General features: G+C 45.3%; 1 protein-coding gene across 1 annotated transcript in view; it reads right to left on the reverse strand.

Moving 5' to 3' along the window:
- The window catches only part of ZNF462 (zinc finger protein 462), a gene marked incomplete at its 5' end in the record, with an annotated part of 49,440 nt that extends 42,406 nt beyond the window's left edge, over positions 1–7,034 (reverse strand). The window contains 2 exons of the mRNA XM_082497575.1: positions 737–6,228; positions 6,815–7,034. Of these exons, the coding sequence (XP_082353701.1) occupies positions 737–6,228; positions 6,815–7,034 (5,712 nt within the window). The remainder of the gene's footprint in view (positions 1–736; positions 6,229–6,814) is intronic.
- Positions 7,035–12,869: the final 5,835 nt, after the last annotated feature.

A 12,869-nucleotide genomic window follows, 5' to 3' on the forward strand; every position in this document is an offset into this window, starting at 1 on the left:
AGGAACCTTCAGTTTCTGCAGAACAGTGGTCCTCTAGAAGACCATTCAGTTTCGCCTGAATCCGTGCTCTTTCATGGCACCACAACTTCCCCAACAGCTATGGGGAGCTTTTCCACACCAAGTATGTTTCAAAATGAAACAGAAGGAAGGGAGTAAGCAGGCAAGGAAGAGCACAATTTGGTCTTCTGCTTACAAGGCACTTGCCCAAAGCTTCAGTCATCAGATAGGTTCACGTCATGTTAATATCGAGTGCTTAATCAGAGAAAGTACTGAAAGAGAGAGAAGGTTGAGAAGGAAACCAGTTCGTTATTCAGAGGTACACTGAAGAGGGGGATGGGACATTTTATAAAGAATCTGTAAGAAAGTACACGGCAGCCTTGCCACAAAAGAACAAGTAACTGTCAGATACAGATGGCCTTCCAGAAGGGAGGAAGGAAAGAAGAAGATAAAGAAAATACTGAAGGAAGCAGTAGGAAGCAGCAGGGCTTCCTACAGAACCTAGGGAGGGTGGAGGATGGATGAGAAAATTAAAGCAGAATGTGTAATTGACTTATGGAGCTCACTGGCACGCTGAGTCATTCATTAGCCTGTGGTCATTTGGCTGTCAAGAGAACATGCAACTGGGCATCAGTAATAGGCAGCCTCTTGGGGTGCAAAAAGAAGGATAGTGTTTTTGCTTCCCTTCCCTGGCAGGGAGTGGGGAGCAGGGAAAGAGACCAGACACACAAATCCTTACCCTCTCTTGTTTGAAATCTGCAAAAGCACCATCTGCATATTTCTGCTTGCTCAAAAGCTGCTTCCTCCTCTCCTGACGTTTGGCACGCTTCTGGAATTCCTCGTTGTGACCATTCAAGTGTGCAGTCAGCTCTGCTGTGCTATGCAATTTCGTATCACAGTGCTTGCACTGGTAGACAGGGTTCTGAGAGCGGGTGCCACTTCCCAATATGGTAAAGTCCCTCTTCAAATCCTTGCTGTGGTGGTCGGTGTAATGCATGCACAGCAGCTCTGCTGTGCTGAAGGACAGCTTGAAACATTTTATGCACCTGAAGGGAAGCCACTCAATTTCCTGAGTCTCAGTCTCCACCTCAGGCTTTTCAAAGTCATTCCTCTCCTCGGCTGGAGTTGGCTTTTCATGCTCATCAGCATACACAGCAGTGAAGTAACCCCCCAGCTTGCTTGCATGCTGCTTCTTAGGGAAAACACCAGGGTGACGCTTCATGTAGTGGGACACAATACCCTTTTTGCTGAAGGACTGGAAGGAACAAAGCGAGCATTTCTTCTTCTCTACAGCCCTCCTCAGCTCCTCACTTAACTGAGGAGTGTCATCCTTGGGAGGAGATGGAATGATCACTTTATTGGGTTTGTCGCTTACCGTCCTGGAGGCTGCTAAGCAGTGAGTATAGTAAGCATCAATGTCATGTCTTTTCTGGTAGTGTGCTGCAAGCCCTTTGCGTATAGGGTTGGTGTACGAACACAGAGCACATTTGAAGAGGTTGTTCTTGCCCTCTGGTTGTGCCCGGACATTGTTATGTTTGATGCGGTAGTGCCTCGCTATCCCCTTCCGGGTCGAACAGAAATACTTGCAGAGCTGACACCGGAAAACTGTGTGAGACACTAAATGAGAACTGGAAAAATGAGGTGCTGGCACAGAGACTTCTCCAACGTCCTCAGCAGCAATTTCTGGGGAGGTCTTGATTTCAGTCACCATGTCTGGCTCCACTGAGGCAGACACCTTTGGTGGTGACTGGGCAAAAACATCAAATTCAGGTTGATTGTGGTATTTCTCATAGTGAATTTTCAGCTTCTCAAGTGTTCCATGGGTATAAGGGCAGAGTTTGCACCGATAAGCACCATAGCCTTGCTTGAAAATCCTACTCGTCTCTTCCACATCATTCTGAGCAATATCATTTGACTGCTCCACATCATGCACAAAGTCTTCAGCAGTGACCTTTACTGATGGGTGCCGTTTCTGGTAGTGTGTGAGAACTCCATGAATACGTGTATTAATGTATGGGCAATGTCTGCACTTATATACAGCCCCTGGGTTAATGTCTATATCCTGAGCAAAGTCCGCAGCTTTCACTTTCATGCCAGGATGCTTTTTGCCATAATGTGTCAGGAGGCCATGCAAGTTGTTGTACTCAGACTGGCAAACTGTACACTGATACGGAGTGGAGGAGATAGCAGGGTTTGCAGAAGCCAGCTGGACTGTTTTTTCCTGGGAAAGGCTGGGATCCTCTGCACACTCTGCATCCTGATCCATCTGTGATGTTGTTATCTGGTCTTCAGAATCCATCCTGGCCCCCGCTTCATCAGGCTGCGGGATGGACTTCTCAGCAGCATCTTTCTCCTTAATGATATCTAACAACACAGATTCATCTCCATTCATGGCCCAAGGGTGAAATGCTTGGTAGTGATTAGTAATATCCCAAATGGAAGATGCTTCAAAAATGCAGTCTCTGCATTTATAGGTCTTTATCTCTGTTGGCATCACTAGGGCAGGAGGGGAAGGATCGGGACCTGCCCAGAGTTTAGTTGCCATATATGTATAGTCAACATAATGCTCAGGATGTCTCCTTTGATAATGCACAAGCAAACCACTTGGCTCTGTGTGTGAATAAATGCACCACTCACAGTGATAACCAGCTTCTATCAAGCCATCCAAAAATGCCCATCTCAGAATGGATGTGACCGTGGCCTTCAGATTTGGGTGGTCTTTCTTAATATGCTTCCTCAGTGCATAGAAGTAAGGTGATGTGTAGCTACACTGCCTGCATTTGAGGGCTCTCAGCTTTGACTTGTCCCGTTCGGTACTGGAGGTGTGAGCAGGCACAGTGCCAGTTGATTTCTTCTGGCTGCGATCGCAAAGGCTTCTAATGGTGGCTGTATGCTGCCTAATCACATCTGCGTTAGCTTTGAAGTCACGATGCTTCTTTTGATAATGAATGAGCACGCCTTTCACGGTCCGATTTCCATAATCACAGTGTTGGCAGAAGAACATTTCATTCTCGGGAGGATTCACAGAAGTCTCAGATCCACCCCGGCTCAACTGCTGCATTGACACTGGTGGCCTCTGAATACCAGGTGGCAACTCACCAGCCCTCATCATAGCTGCGGTGGGGGGTGCCTGTCTGATATATTTGGCAGTGACCTTTATCTCCGGGTGCCTTTTCTGGTAGTGGACAAGCACTCCCACAACTGAGCGGTTGCTGTATGAACAGTGTTTGCAATAGTAGAGTTCAGTAGCGAGGTCTGGGGGTGGCGGTGGGGGAGGTGGAGGTTGAGAAGCCAAGTTGGACAATTTTGGGGAAACGGGTGTCCCCAACTCAAAAGACATCTGAGCCAAGGCAGATCCCCTATCAACAGAGACTACACGCATGGTCTTCTGAATTCTGAAATATGATGCTTTTTCTTCAGGGTGCTTTTTCTGGTAATGCACCAGAACTGAATGCATGTTAGGGCTTGCAAATGAACACACGTCACAGTCATAAACAACTACACTATTGACTGAAGGTTCCTTCTGATTTTCACATTCAGGACTAAAACTCTTGGCGGCACTTTTGTTAAAACCAGCTGGCACACCAGCCCCGCGAGCCACGGGGGTGGAGGTTGCCATAGTTTTCGGAGCAGAATTCAAGATCTCTCTCAGTGTCTGAGACTCCGTGTTCAGTCCTTCTTGCTGCTCAACAACGTAGCTTGAAAATATCATTGCATTGTTAATTTTCACTGTGGGATGCATTCTTTGGTAATGCGGCATCAGGCTTCTAACATTCGGGCTTGTATAAGAGCAGAAATGGCAGCGGTAGATCAGATCAGAATGATCAAAGTTCAGTACATTCATAGCTTCAGGGTGATGCTCTCCATAGTGCTGCTGCAGGTCTTCAAAGTTTGTGTAGTCAATATAGCACTCAAGACACCGGTATACTGCACTGTGATCATTGGGATCCAGGATATACCTAAAGCTGAATTTAATATAGGGATGCATTCGCTGGTAGTGGGTGCTAACACTCCTGGCAGATTTGTTGCTGAAATCACAGTGTTTACAATAGTAAAGCCTTCCCGAGTCATTAAACTCTGCATTCTCATTGTTCTGATCGGTGCCGTACATGTTTGACTGGCTCCCCAGAACAGAGGCATTAGGGCTCTGATGGTCCTTCATGCTGACAGAAGAATAATAGTCTTCCTCATCTTCAGATAAAGTGAGCTCAATCTCCGCTCCATTGGTGGAATTGTAGTCATGCTGCATGCTTCTAAAGTTTGTCTCCTTCTGGGAATCATTAGCCTCTCTGCCCCACATTTGCTGGGGTGCGTAAGAACTGGAAACCTCTATCATTGGTTCTGTTTGCTCTTCTTCTCTGTCTAACTCCACTTCTATCTCCACCTCATTGTCCTCCTCCTCTTCCTCATCATCCTCTACGTTAATCACAGCATCTTCTTGCTGTTTGTTTTGGTTGATTTTGCTCTGCAGGTTGCTCGCTATTTCATCAATTCTAGTTCTCTTTTTCACTGGAGAGAGATCTAAAGGGAAGTCATTTGACACCTTCCGAGGGGCTTTCGCAACAAAGTTATTTTTAGATGAGAGCCCAAGGATGGAGGTCTGGCTCTTCTTCACTGTGCTGGCAGAGGGGTGAGCATCAGCCTCACCCTCTTGTGGCGTGTTTGATGGTGGTCCATCATATTTTGGCAAGTTGTCACAGAATGAATGCTTGTGCTGCTGATGAACTCTGAGGCCTTTCAAAGTTGTGGTGGAATAGTTGCACATTGTGCACTTGTATGGATGCTGTGAATGGGGCTGGGGCGACTGCTGTTGTTGCTGTTGCTGCTGCGGCTGCACCGGTTCCATCATCCCAGCTGACTTCCTGCCATTTATATTTCCACTCTCGTAAGACAGTGTGCTGTCGTTCAAAGAAGAGGCGATGCTTTCAGTCTGAGAGTTCATAGTGTCCCAGTCTGATGTTGTTCCTGTGTGACACTGCTTGTGGGCACCAAGCTTTAATGAACTCTTGCAGGTGAAAGGGCATTCATCACACTTGTACACAGCGGTCTTCCCAGACAGATGGATGTTCTCAATGTGACGGGAAATGCTTCGGCGGTGCATCGTCAGGAAAGGGCAAAAAGGACACTGGAACCTGTTCATATACCTTCTAAAGGGAATCCCCTTTGTTTCCAATAGTTTGTTGCCATCAGATCCCATCAGCTGCTCTGCAGACATTCCTGAGGTCTGGTGATCCATGGAGTTCAAGCCATTCTCACTGTCCATTTCATTTAGCTCTTCATCTGAGCTGGAGTCATTTAGCATACTGCTTGTTTCCAGGTCAGCAGAAGAATTTGTCATATCAGCAATTCCATAGCGGGATCTGTCAGACAAATTAACCATGCCCGAGTTGTGAGGTGACTTAGGCTTCATTTGAGGGTAAGACACAGAAGAAAACTTGGAAGATGTAGAAGAGTTGGGCCTCATAAGGGAATTGCTCATAGAGCTCCTGAAGTTCGAGACATTAGCATTTGACATTTCACGTCCTGTTGTATTCATGGAGATATAATTAGAGTTTGGAGAGGCATTCTGGGTACTCTTAGTCTGTACATCAGGTGCACCAGTTCCATCTTGTTGCTGCCTCAGACTTGACAGTATTTTTACCATGCTGCGGTGCTTCTTCATCATGTGATCACACCAGCGCTCCCTTCGAGGTGTCTGGTAGCTGCACCATTCACAGCAAAAGTTGCCCCTAGACTTTGTCAGGGGCTTGACCATGGATTCCAAAATGCTCCGCTCCACCACCTCTGCAGGCAGCTCCTTGCAGGGTTCCTGCACTGGCACAGAAGCAGACGTTGATTCAGGCATAGCAGCGGCAGCAGTAGGAGGAGTTGAACTCTCTTTCAGGTTGCTTTTGTGATACATTTTCTGGTGCTTAACAATCCTTGCACGCCTGGGTGACTTGTAGGTGCAGAACTGGCAACTGAAAACTTTGCCAAACCCTTCATGCATCATGATGCTGTAATTTAGGGAACTAGCAGTTGGTGGCCCCACTGAGCTCCCCCCAGCCTGGGCTCCATGAACCTTGCGTGTGTGCTCTATGAGGAGGTTTTTGGAACGGAAGTAACGCACACAGAATTTGCACTGGAAAAACTTGTTCGTTGGTTTAGGATTTGGAGCCATGTGCTGACCATAGAAAGTCTGGCTTTGGCTATAGTAACTTCCAGTCCCCATCTGACTTGTTGCATTTTGCCCTAAAATGAGAATTAAGGTGTATACGTAAATAAGTAAAAATCAAATAAAGAGGCTTTTTCTCCACCCACCATGTATGTATCAGAATGCAACTACATCCTGAATAAATAATAATCACACCAGAATTCCCTCACCTACTTATGGTGAGATCTACATGTCTGGCAATGGTCAGAAAAATAACCATTATCCATAGTGTCTACGTATGTATGACCATGGTGTACAGTTGGGGATAAATAATTTACAAAATAATCTCCTCGGGGGAAAAAGAAAGCTGGTATACTAACAAAGTTGAAAATTTTGAGGTGGTTCATAGTAGTGAAGAACAGCCATGAAAATCTGAAAACCAAAAACCAATATGAAGAAATACATGAAAAGCAGCTGGGAAATAAAATCAACCTCCATGTTTTCATTGAAAGAAAAAGCCATGGTCAGAACCAATATGGCTGAAGCTAGACATCTGCTTTGCTGACATAGCAATAAACATACTGTGAGTTTTTTAAATCACATTAAAAATAGAAACTAAAACACACTGAAATAAGGCACATGTAAAATGGGGGAGTTGAAATCACTGTTCAAGTTGAGATTTACCTGCTATTTCATCTGCAATTGTAAATTCATCCTTTACAGAAGAAAATTCAACCTCAGTCTGGTTGCTAGCATTCATGGAACCAGACCTTGGTTGGCTAGGACTTTCCTCAGAGACATCAGTTGGCTGCAGAAAAGCAGTGTGAACATCCTGGATGTGAGCTTTTAGGTCTTCATAAGATGGAGCTCGAAAATCACAGCCATCACACTGCAGCACCTCCATGGTTCAGGGATGACCTTTTACATTAGAAAATTCTGCAAGAAAAACAGAGGAAGGAGAGAAATGTTTTACAGCAATGCCATTGTAACGAATCCTAAAAATAGGTAATACCAAGCTTATGATGACTCAATCATTACCAGAGATTCCGCAAATACTGCAGCGTAAAACTCAACCTTTGCTTACCATATTAGGAGGCATCAATCCAGATTCACATAAAGTCCTGTCTTGGTAGCTCACAAGTTGCTAACTCAACACTACAAACACTCAACTTTCTAACAGGTAACTACTGATTCAGTGGACTTTGTTCTCTTGGCTTTTCCGTTATGCAAGATAGGGCTGTTGTTCAGAAGTTTGTCTTGTTCACTACATTTTTGCAATGAACAATGACTTCGTCCAGAAGTTTGTCTTGCACATTACTCCCAGTCATGCACTGAAACTTACAATCAGAAGACAGTGGCTTATATCTTTAGGAGACCCACTCTAACCTTCCTGGAAGTTGCCAAGTCCTGCCTGTTTCACTACCATAGATCAAAAGCCTTCACAGGAAGAAACCTGCCTTTCTTCTCAACATCCTATCAGTCCTGATGTTGGCAGAAAACCTAGAGTCAACTGCAAGATGAGATGCAGTTACATGAACCCAAGGTAGAATGCTTTGTTCTGCCCTACTTCCACCAAGCTTTGTAAGGGCATTTCCATTCCTTGTTTTATTTTAGTCTATTCTGGGGACATGACCTTTGTGTGTTAGCAGTCTGGGGGATGGAGAGGGCTGGAGGAAGAGAAGGACACCAACAGGAATAGGAATACTGCAAAAGTACAATGTAAACAGGATTTACAAAGACTCAGAGACATCATTACTTCCTTGATTTATCCAACAGCCCAGCATGCTTTGAAGTACAAAGCAACGTGAGATATGTTAACGTGAAGTATGGTGGTTCAGTGTGTGACTAATTAATGCTGCAACAGAGAGTTGTATGTATCTGCACCATCATGAAGGAGAGGAGACACAAAGCACAAGACAAAAGCCTTAGACCCTCCTACCCTGTGCAGTACTTAGGCACAAGAGCAACCATCCTACATTAATACAGGAATGAGTTCTTTAAGCATCCAAGTGCAGCACTGGGAAAAAATAATAAACTGGGCGTTTCAGAAGTCCAAGACAGAGGGGCAGCCCAAAGCACTGAAAATTCCATGTGTTTATTGTATGGAGAGTATGAAGCTACTTCCACAGGGAGGAGAAAGCTAGAAAAAAAGAGAGGATACTGCATCAGGTTTTATATGAAAGAATGCTTCTTCTGATAGTCTGCTAAAATAAACTTCTAGCAAGTCAAATTCTGGACCGTCTGAGCACAGAGGCTCTCCACATATTTACCTACATTACTTTGCAGGCTGCACTGTGTCCTTTCTCTCCCCTTACTCCCTCCCACCACCAATAAAGAAAATGAACGCTGCACCAGCTTCTTTTCAGCTAACAAAGTTACAATAATCGAGATACTCAAGCTTTTATGTGCAAGCACCAGACCAAATTGTGTGGAAGAGGTTGCTATCTGCTCTGGATCAAATTACAGCAGTGAGTGAAGCCCCACCCCACGTCTCCTTTAGCACAGTCCATTAGACCTGAAAACAAATTTTTCCATGGAGCAGACGACTCCTGCATTTAGAGCACTTCACAGAAAAGCAGATCATCCAGTTTTCACTACCCATCCCCCAAGCTTAGTCCTTTCATCTCAGCCAAACAAGCCACAGCTCTGCTGAATGTGTTTATCACACTTTCAAGAGATATGAGCCCCTGCGTCACTGAAGCTTTAAGACTCAGTAAGCTGCCCTAGTCCTCTGAGCTTTGGGAGCAGCCATTTTAGCTCAGACAACTCCTGCACTCAGAGGCTCAGAGCTTCTCGCCTGTGCACAACATGGCCTCACTTATCTCAGCTTCATCTCAAGCACAGCAGGCTTTTTCTTTTTTTCCCCTTTTTTTCCTCCTCCTCCTTGGGTGACGCTTGAAAAATCAGCATCCCCAGAACATCTCTCCCCTTCTCCTGCATGAGTTGCCTTCCAAGTCAGGTCGCTGCTGTCCCCCTGCACTGCCCAAGCAGCACCTGCCCTCCCTGAGCAGATCGCCTGCAAGCATCTCCTACGGTTGGTTCCCCTGTCCCATGGATGACAAATGTGACGGTTCATTCCAGAAACAGAGCATTACAGCATCAAGACACTGGTCCAAGCTGTCCTACAGGCAGAGGCAACAACACACAGCTAAGCCTCCCAGGAGCGGGGCCGGGGGGGTGGGGGGGAGCGGGCAGGCGGGGGGCCTCCAGCCTGCCCTGTCCCTGGGGAGCCCTCCTGCTTGGCGCAGAAGACACACAACCCCACTCCCCTGCCAGATTCCAAAGTCTAATGACCTTTGTTAATCACCAGCCAGCCTGTCTGCATCAGCAAACCCTGCCAGCAGACACACCCTTCACACAAAGGCTGTAGCTATGCCTTTTAAGAGAGGTTCTCTGAGAGCTCCATTGTGTAGAACAGAGGAAAAACAACACACACACACAAATCTCGCTCTTCCCCCCTCACGCCCCCCCCTCCGCCCTCCCCCCCCTCGGGAAAACTTCAGACCCTTTAGAAACACCACCACAAAACGCTTTAAGCTCTGTCTCTTTTGGAAACTTCAGGCCAGCTTACAAAATAGAAAACCAGAAGGGAGAGCAAACATGAGGTTCTGAAAAAAAGGTAATCCTGGCAGCTTCAAGAGGTAAAAACCACCACCATCCCCATCCGTCACACTGAAGCTTGGAGAAGGTATCCTCAAGGATGCTGGCTGCTGTCTAGACATTCTCAAACCAACTACCCATCTGCTACAAAACAGAAGGAAGAGTTGAGAGATGGCTAATGACTGCTGATTACAAAACCTGATGGAGACTTTCTAATGAGTTTCAGCTTGAATCTGAGCAGGGTGTCTATCACAAAGGCAGGACCAAGTCAGAGAAGAGGTTAATCTTACTGCAGCTGTGAGGAGCAAACATCAGGTACAGTTGAATGGACTTCGATTTCATATTTTCGCCATGCATCACACTGAAAGCAGGATGAAGCATTTTGTAAGGAATCCTACTCTACCGTTTCCACATTTTTCTTTAAAATTCAGGCATTGCAGAAAGATGAAGAAAAACACAAACTGCTAGTTTGAGCTCATATATCAAAAGAAACAAACAAAATGTGTGTCTTTCTTCTTTTTTTGTCTGCACGGGATATAGAAGTGAGAGAGACCACCTACCCACGAGCAAAGAGCATTTTCAAGTGCAGATGTTAATACACTGGCAAGACACACACCCCATGTGTATGGTGCAAAGCAAGATTTGCACGTTTCCATCATGACCAGCTAAGGCAATGCATTCCATAATCCTTTATACTTTCAAACAGCACAAGAAAATTTAGAGAAGAATGGAGGTAGAGTGAGAGAGGAGTTACCAAATCCACTAAGTCAAAAACAGAACAGGAAGTCTGAGAAAAAAAAAAACAAACCCAAAACAAACATCCAAACACAACCACCATGAACTGAATCCATAAATCCCACAAGCCCTCGAACATATTCACAACCAATCTCTTGAGACCACATTGCCCACAGATAATGTGACTTCTAAAATACCCTTACTAAGGCGATGCTAACCTCACCAAACAGTTTATTAAATTGCCATTGTCTCACTAATTTGCATTTACAACCTCTTCTTAAAATATATGGCTTTAATGCTTAATATGGAGAAGAGGTATTCTGATTTTCCTTATAAGCGGAAAGCTTCCAAAACATTGGGCAAAAGAGGTTCTCAAAGCCACAGTTTTAAAGGCCCAAGGTGAAGTTTCAAATTGTCTCTGACATCCTTCTATACACTTATAAATGTGTGAGAACAACAGACATAGTTGCATTAGATTTCCAGGTTCTTAAAAATCCAAAACAAAAGATAATTGTGCTTGTTGAACAACAGTCATTAACAGAATTTGGCAGCAGCCAAAGTAGTACAAATCATTATATTTAAGTTTGGTTTTAAAGCTTCAAAATACAAAATTAATTGTGAAGCCCAAGGCACTGACCTCAAAATTGAGCTTCTGTGGTTTGACTACCCATCCGTTACATTTTGAGATGGAGTCAGCAGAGCTTCTAGAAGTTAAGAATACGCACATGCACAACCACAACTGAAAAGGTCAGTCAGACCACACACACTATGTGAACTTCCAGCTCTGTATTAGTAACTTTGCATGTAAAACAAAGAAATGTCCAGTTCTCCAAGCCTTCCTCCAGTCAAATGATCAGAGGCATCTTCATCCCTACCTCATAACACGCAGGTTGCGCACACAGCTTTCATTTTACTCTCTGCCAAGGCGGAGCTGAAAGAAATTTCTTCACCAAAAGTGTTATCAAGCACTGGAACAGGCTGCACAGAGAAGTGGTTGAGTTACCATCCCTGGAGTTATTTAGAAGATGTAAATGTGGTGCTTAGGGACCTGGTTTAGTGGTGGACCTGGCAATGCTAGGATAGAATCTTAAAGGTCTTTCCAAACCTAAACGATTCTATGATTCTACGATTCTATGATGTTACATACCCCATCTCACCAGCAGAAACACTGCCAAACCCCTTTCAGCTGGACGAAGTCCTCCTAGAGATACAGTGTGTGTCAGGGCCCTCAGGGCACCCACAAGGCCTCACTCTTCCTGAACAGCCCTCCTGGGGCTCCCCCAAAGGACACCATTTCATCCCCTGGCATCATCAGCCCTCGCCCCAGCAATGCCACAGCAAACCCAGTCTCCAGCTCCCCACAGCCTTGCCCGGGGCTCCACCAAGCCAGGCCCACCTGCAGGCCCACTGCCCAGCTGGGCCGCATGGAGGTTCTCAATGGCTGGGGCTGAGGCTGCCCTGGGCCTGCCCTGCTCCCGGCTGGAGATGGGCCCTGGCTGCCAGGCCCTGATCTGCCTCTTCATGGGGAGCCCTCATGGCTCAGGCATGCTGCACTGTGTCAAAGCAGATGGGCATGAACAAACATCTTAGCAGAGGTTGTTATCACACACCAGATACATCTTTTTACTTCAAAACATGCAGGAAGCTTCAGTGTTGGTCTAATCTCCCCACCGCCTTTTTCTTGCTGTTAGAGATCAACCTACCAGAAATAAACTACCAAACACTACAGCAATGCAATTCACAAGCAACTAATTACAGATGTGACGAGTTTTCAAAATTCCCATGAGTCACACCACAGGCATTTTTCCCTGCCAGAGAAGCCTGGATTTTACGAGGCACCAGTGCTTACACCTGCAGTCCTGAGGACCTTCTAGCCATGCCACCTGGGCTCCTGGCCAGGTTCAGCTCATGTACGATGGAGCTGCTGCTCTGATGTCCTTGGGTTTGGGGTTGCTTTGACTTTTTTTTTTTTTTTTTAAACACTTTTTATAACATAAGGTCACAACAGGGAAAACAAGGACTAAACAACTAAAATCACAGGAGCAATGCAAAAATCTATACATTTGAGAACTAGAAAACTGAAGGCTGTTCTAACTGAAGGAAGCCAGCCTCATTGTTCATTTATGAAGAACCTCATCATTAGCGAGGAATTCAACTAATAAGTTCAGCTCTCAACTACAGTCAGGCAAACCTACTCAACTCATGGGTCTTTTTCAATGACCAAATTCCAGTCAAGCTACTGGGATTCTTGGTCCTCTGAGGGTTGTCTTTGGATTACTCCTCCAAGCTGGTATCAAAATAAACTAAATTGAAATACCATTTCTTTTTTCACTTTATTTTTTTGATTTGATAGAACTGGATTTTGATAGAACTCCATGGTTTGGGTTTCAACTGTCCACTCCAA

Source organism: Vanellus vanellus, assembly GCF_965231255.1.
Source record: "Vanellus vanellus genome assembly, chromosome: Z".
Taxonomy (NCBI): domain Eukaryota; kingdom Metazoa; phylum Chordata; class Aves; order Charadriiformes; family Charadriidae; genus Vanellus; species Vanellus vanellus.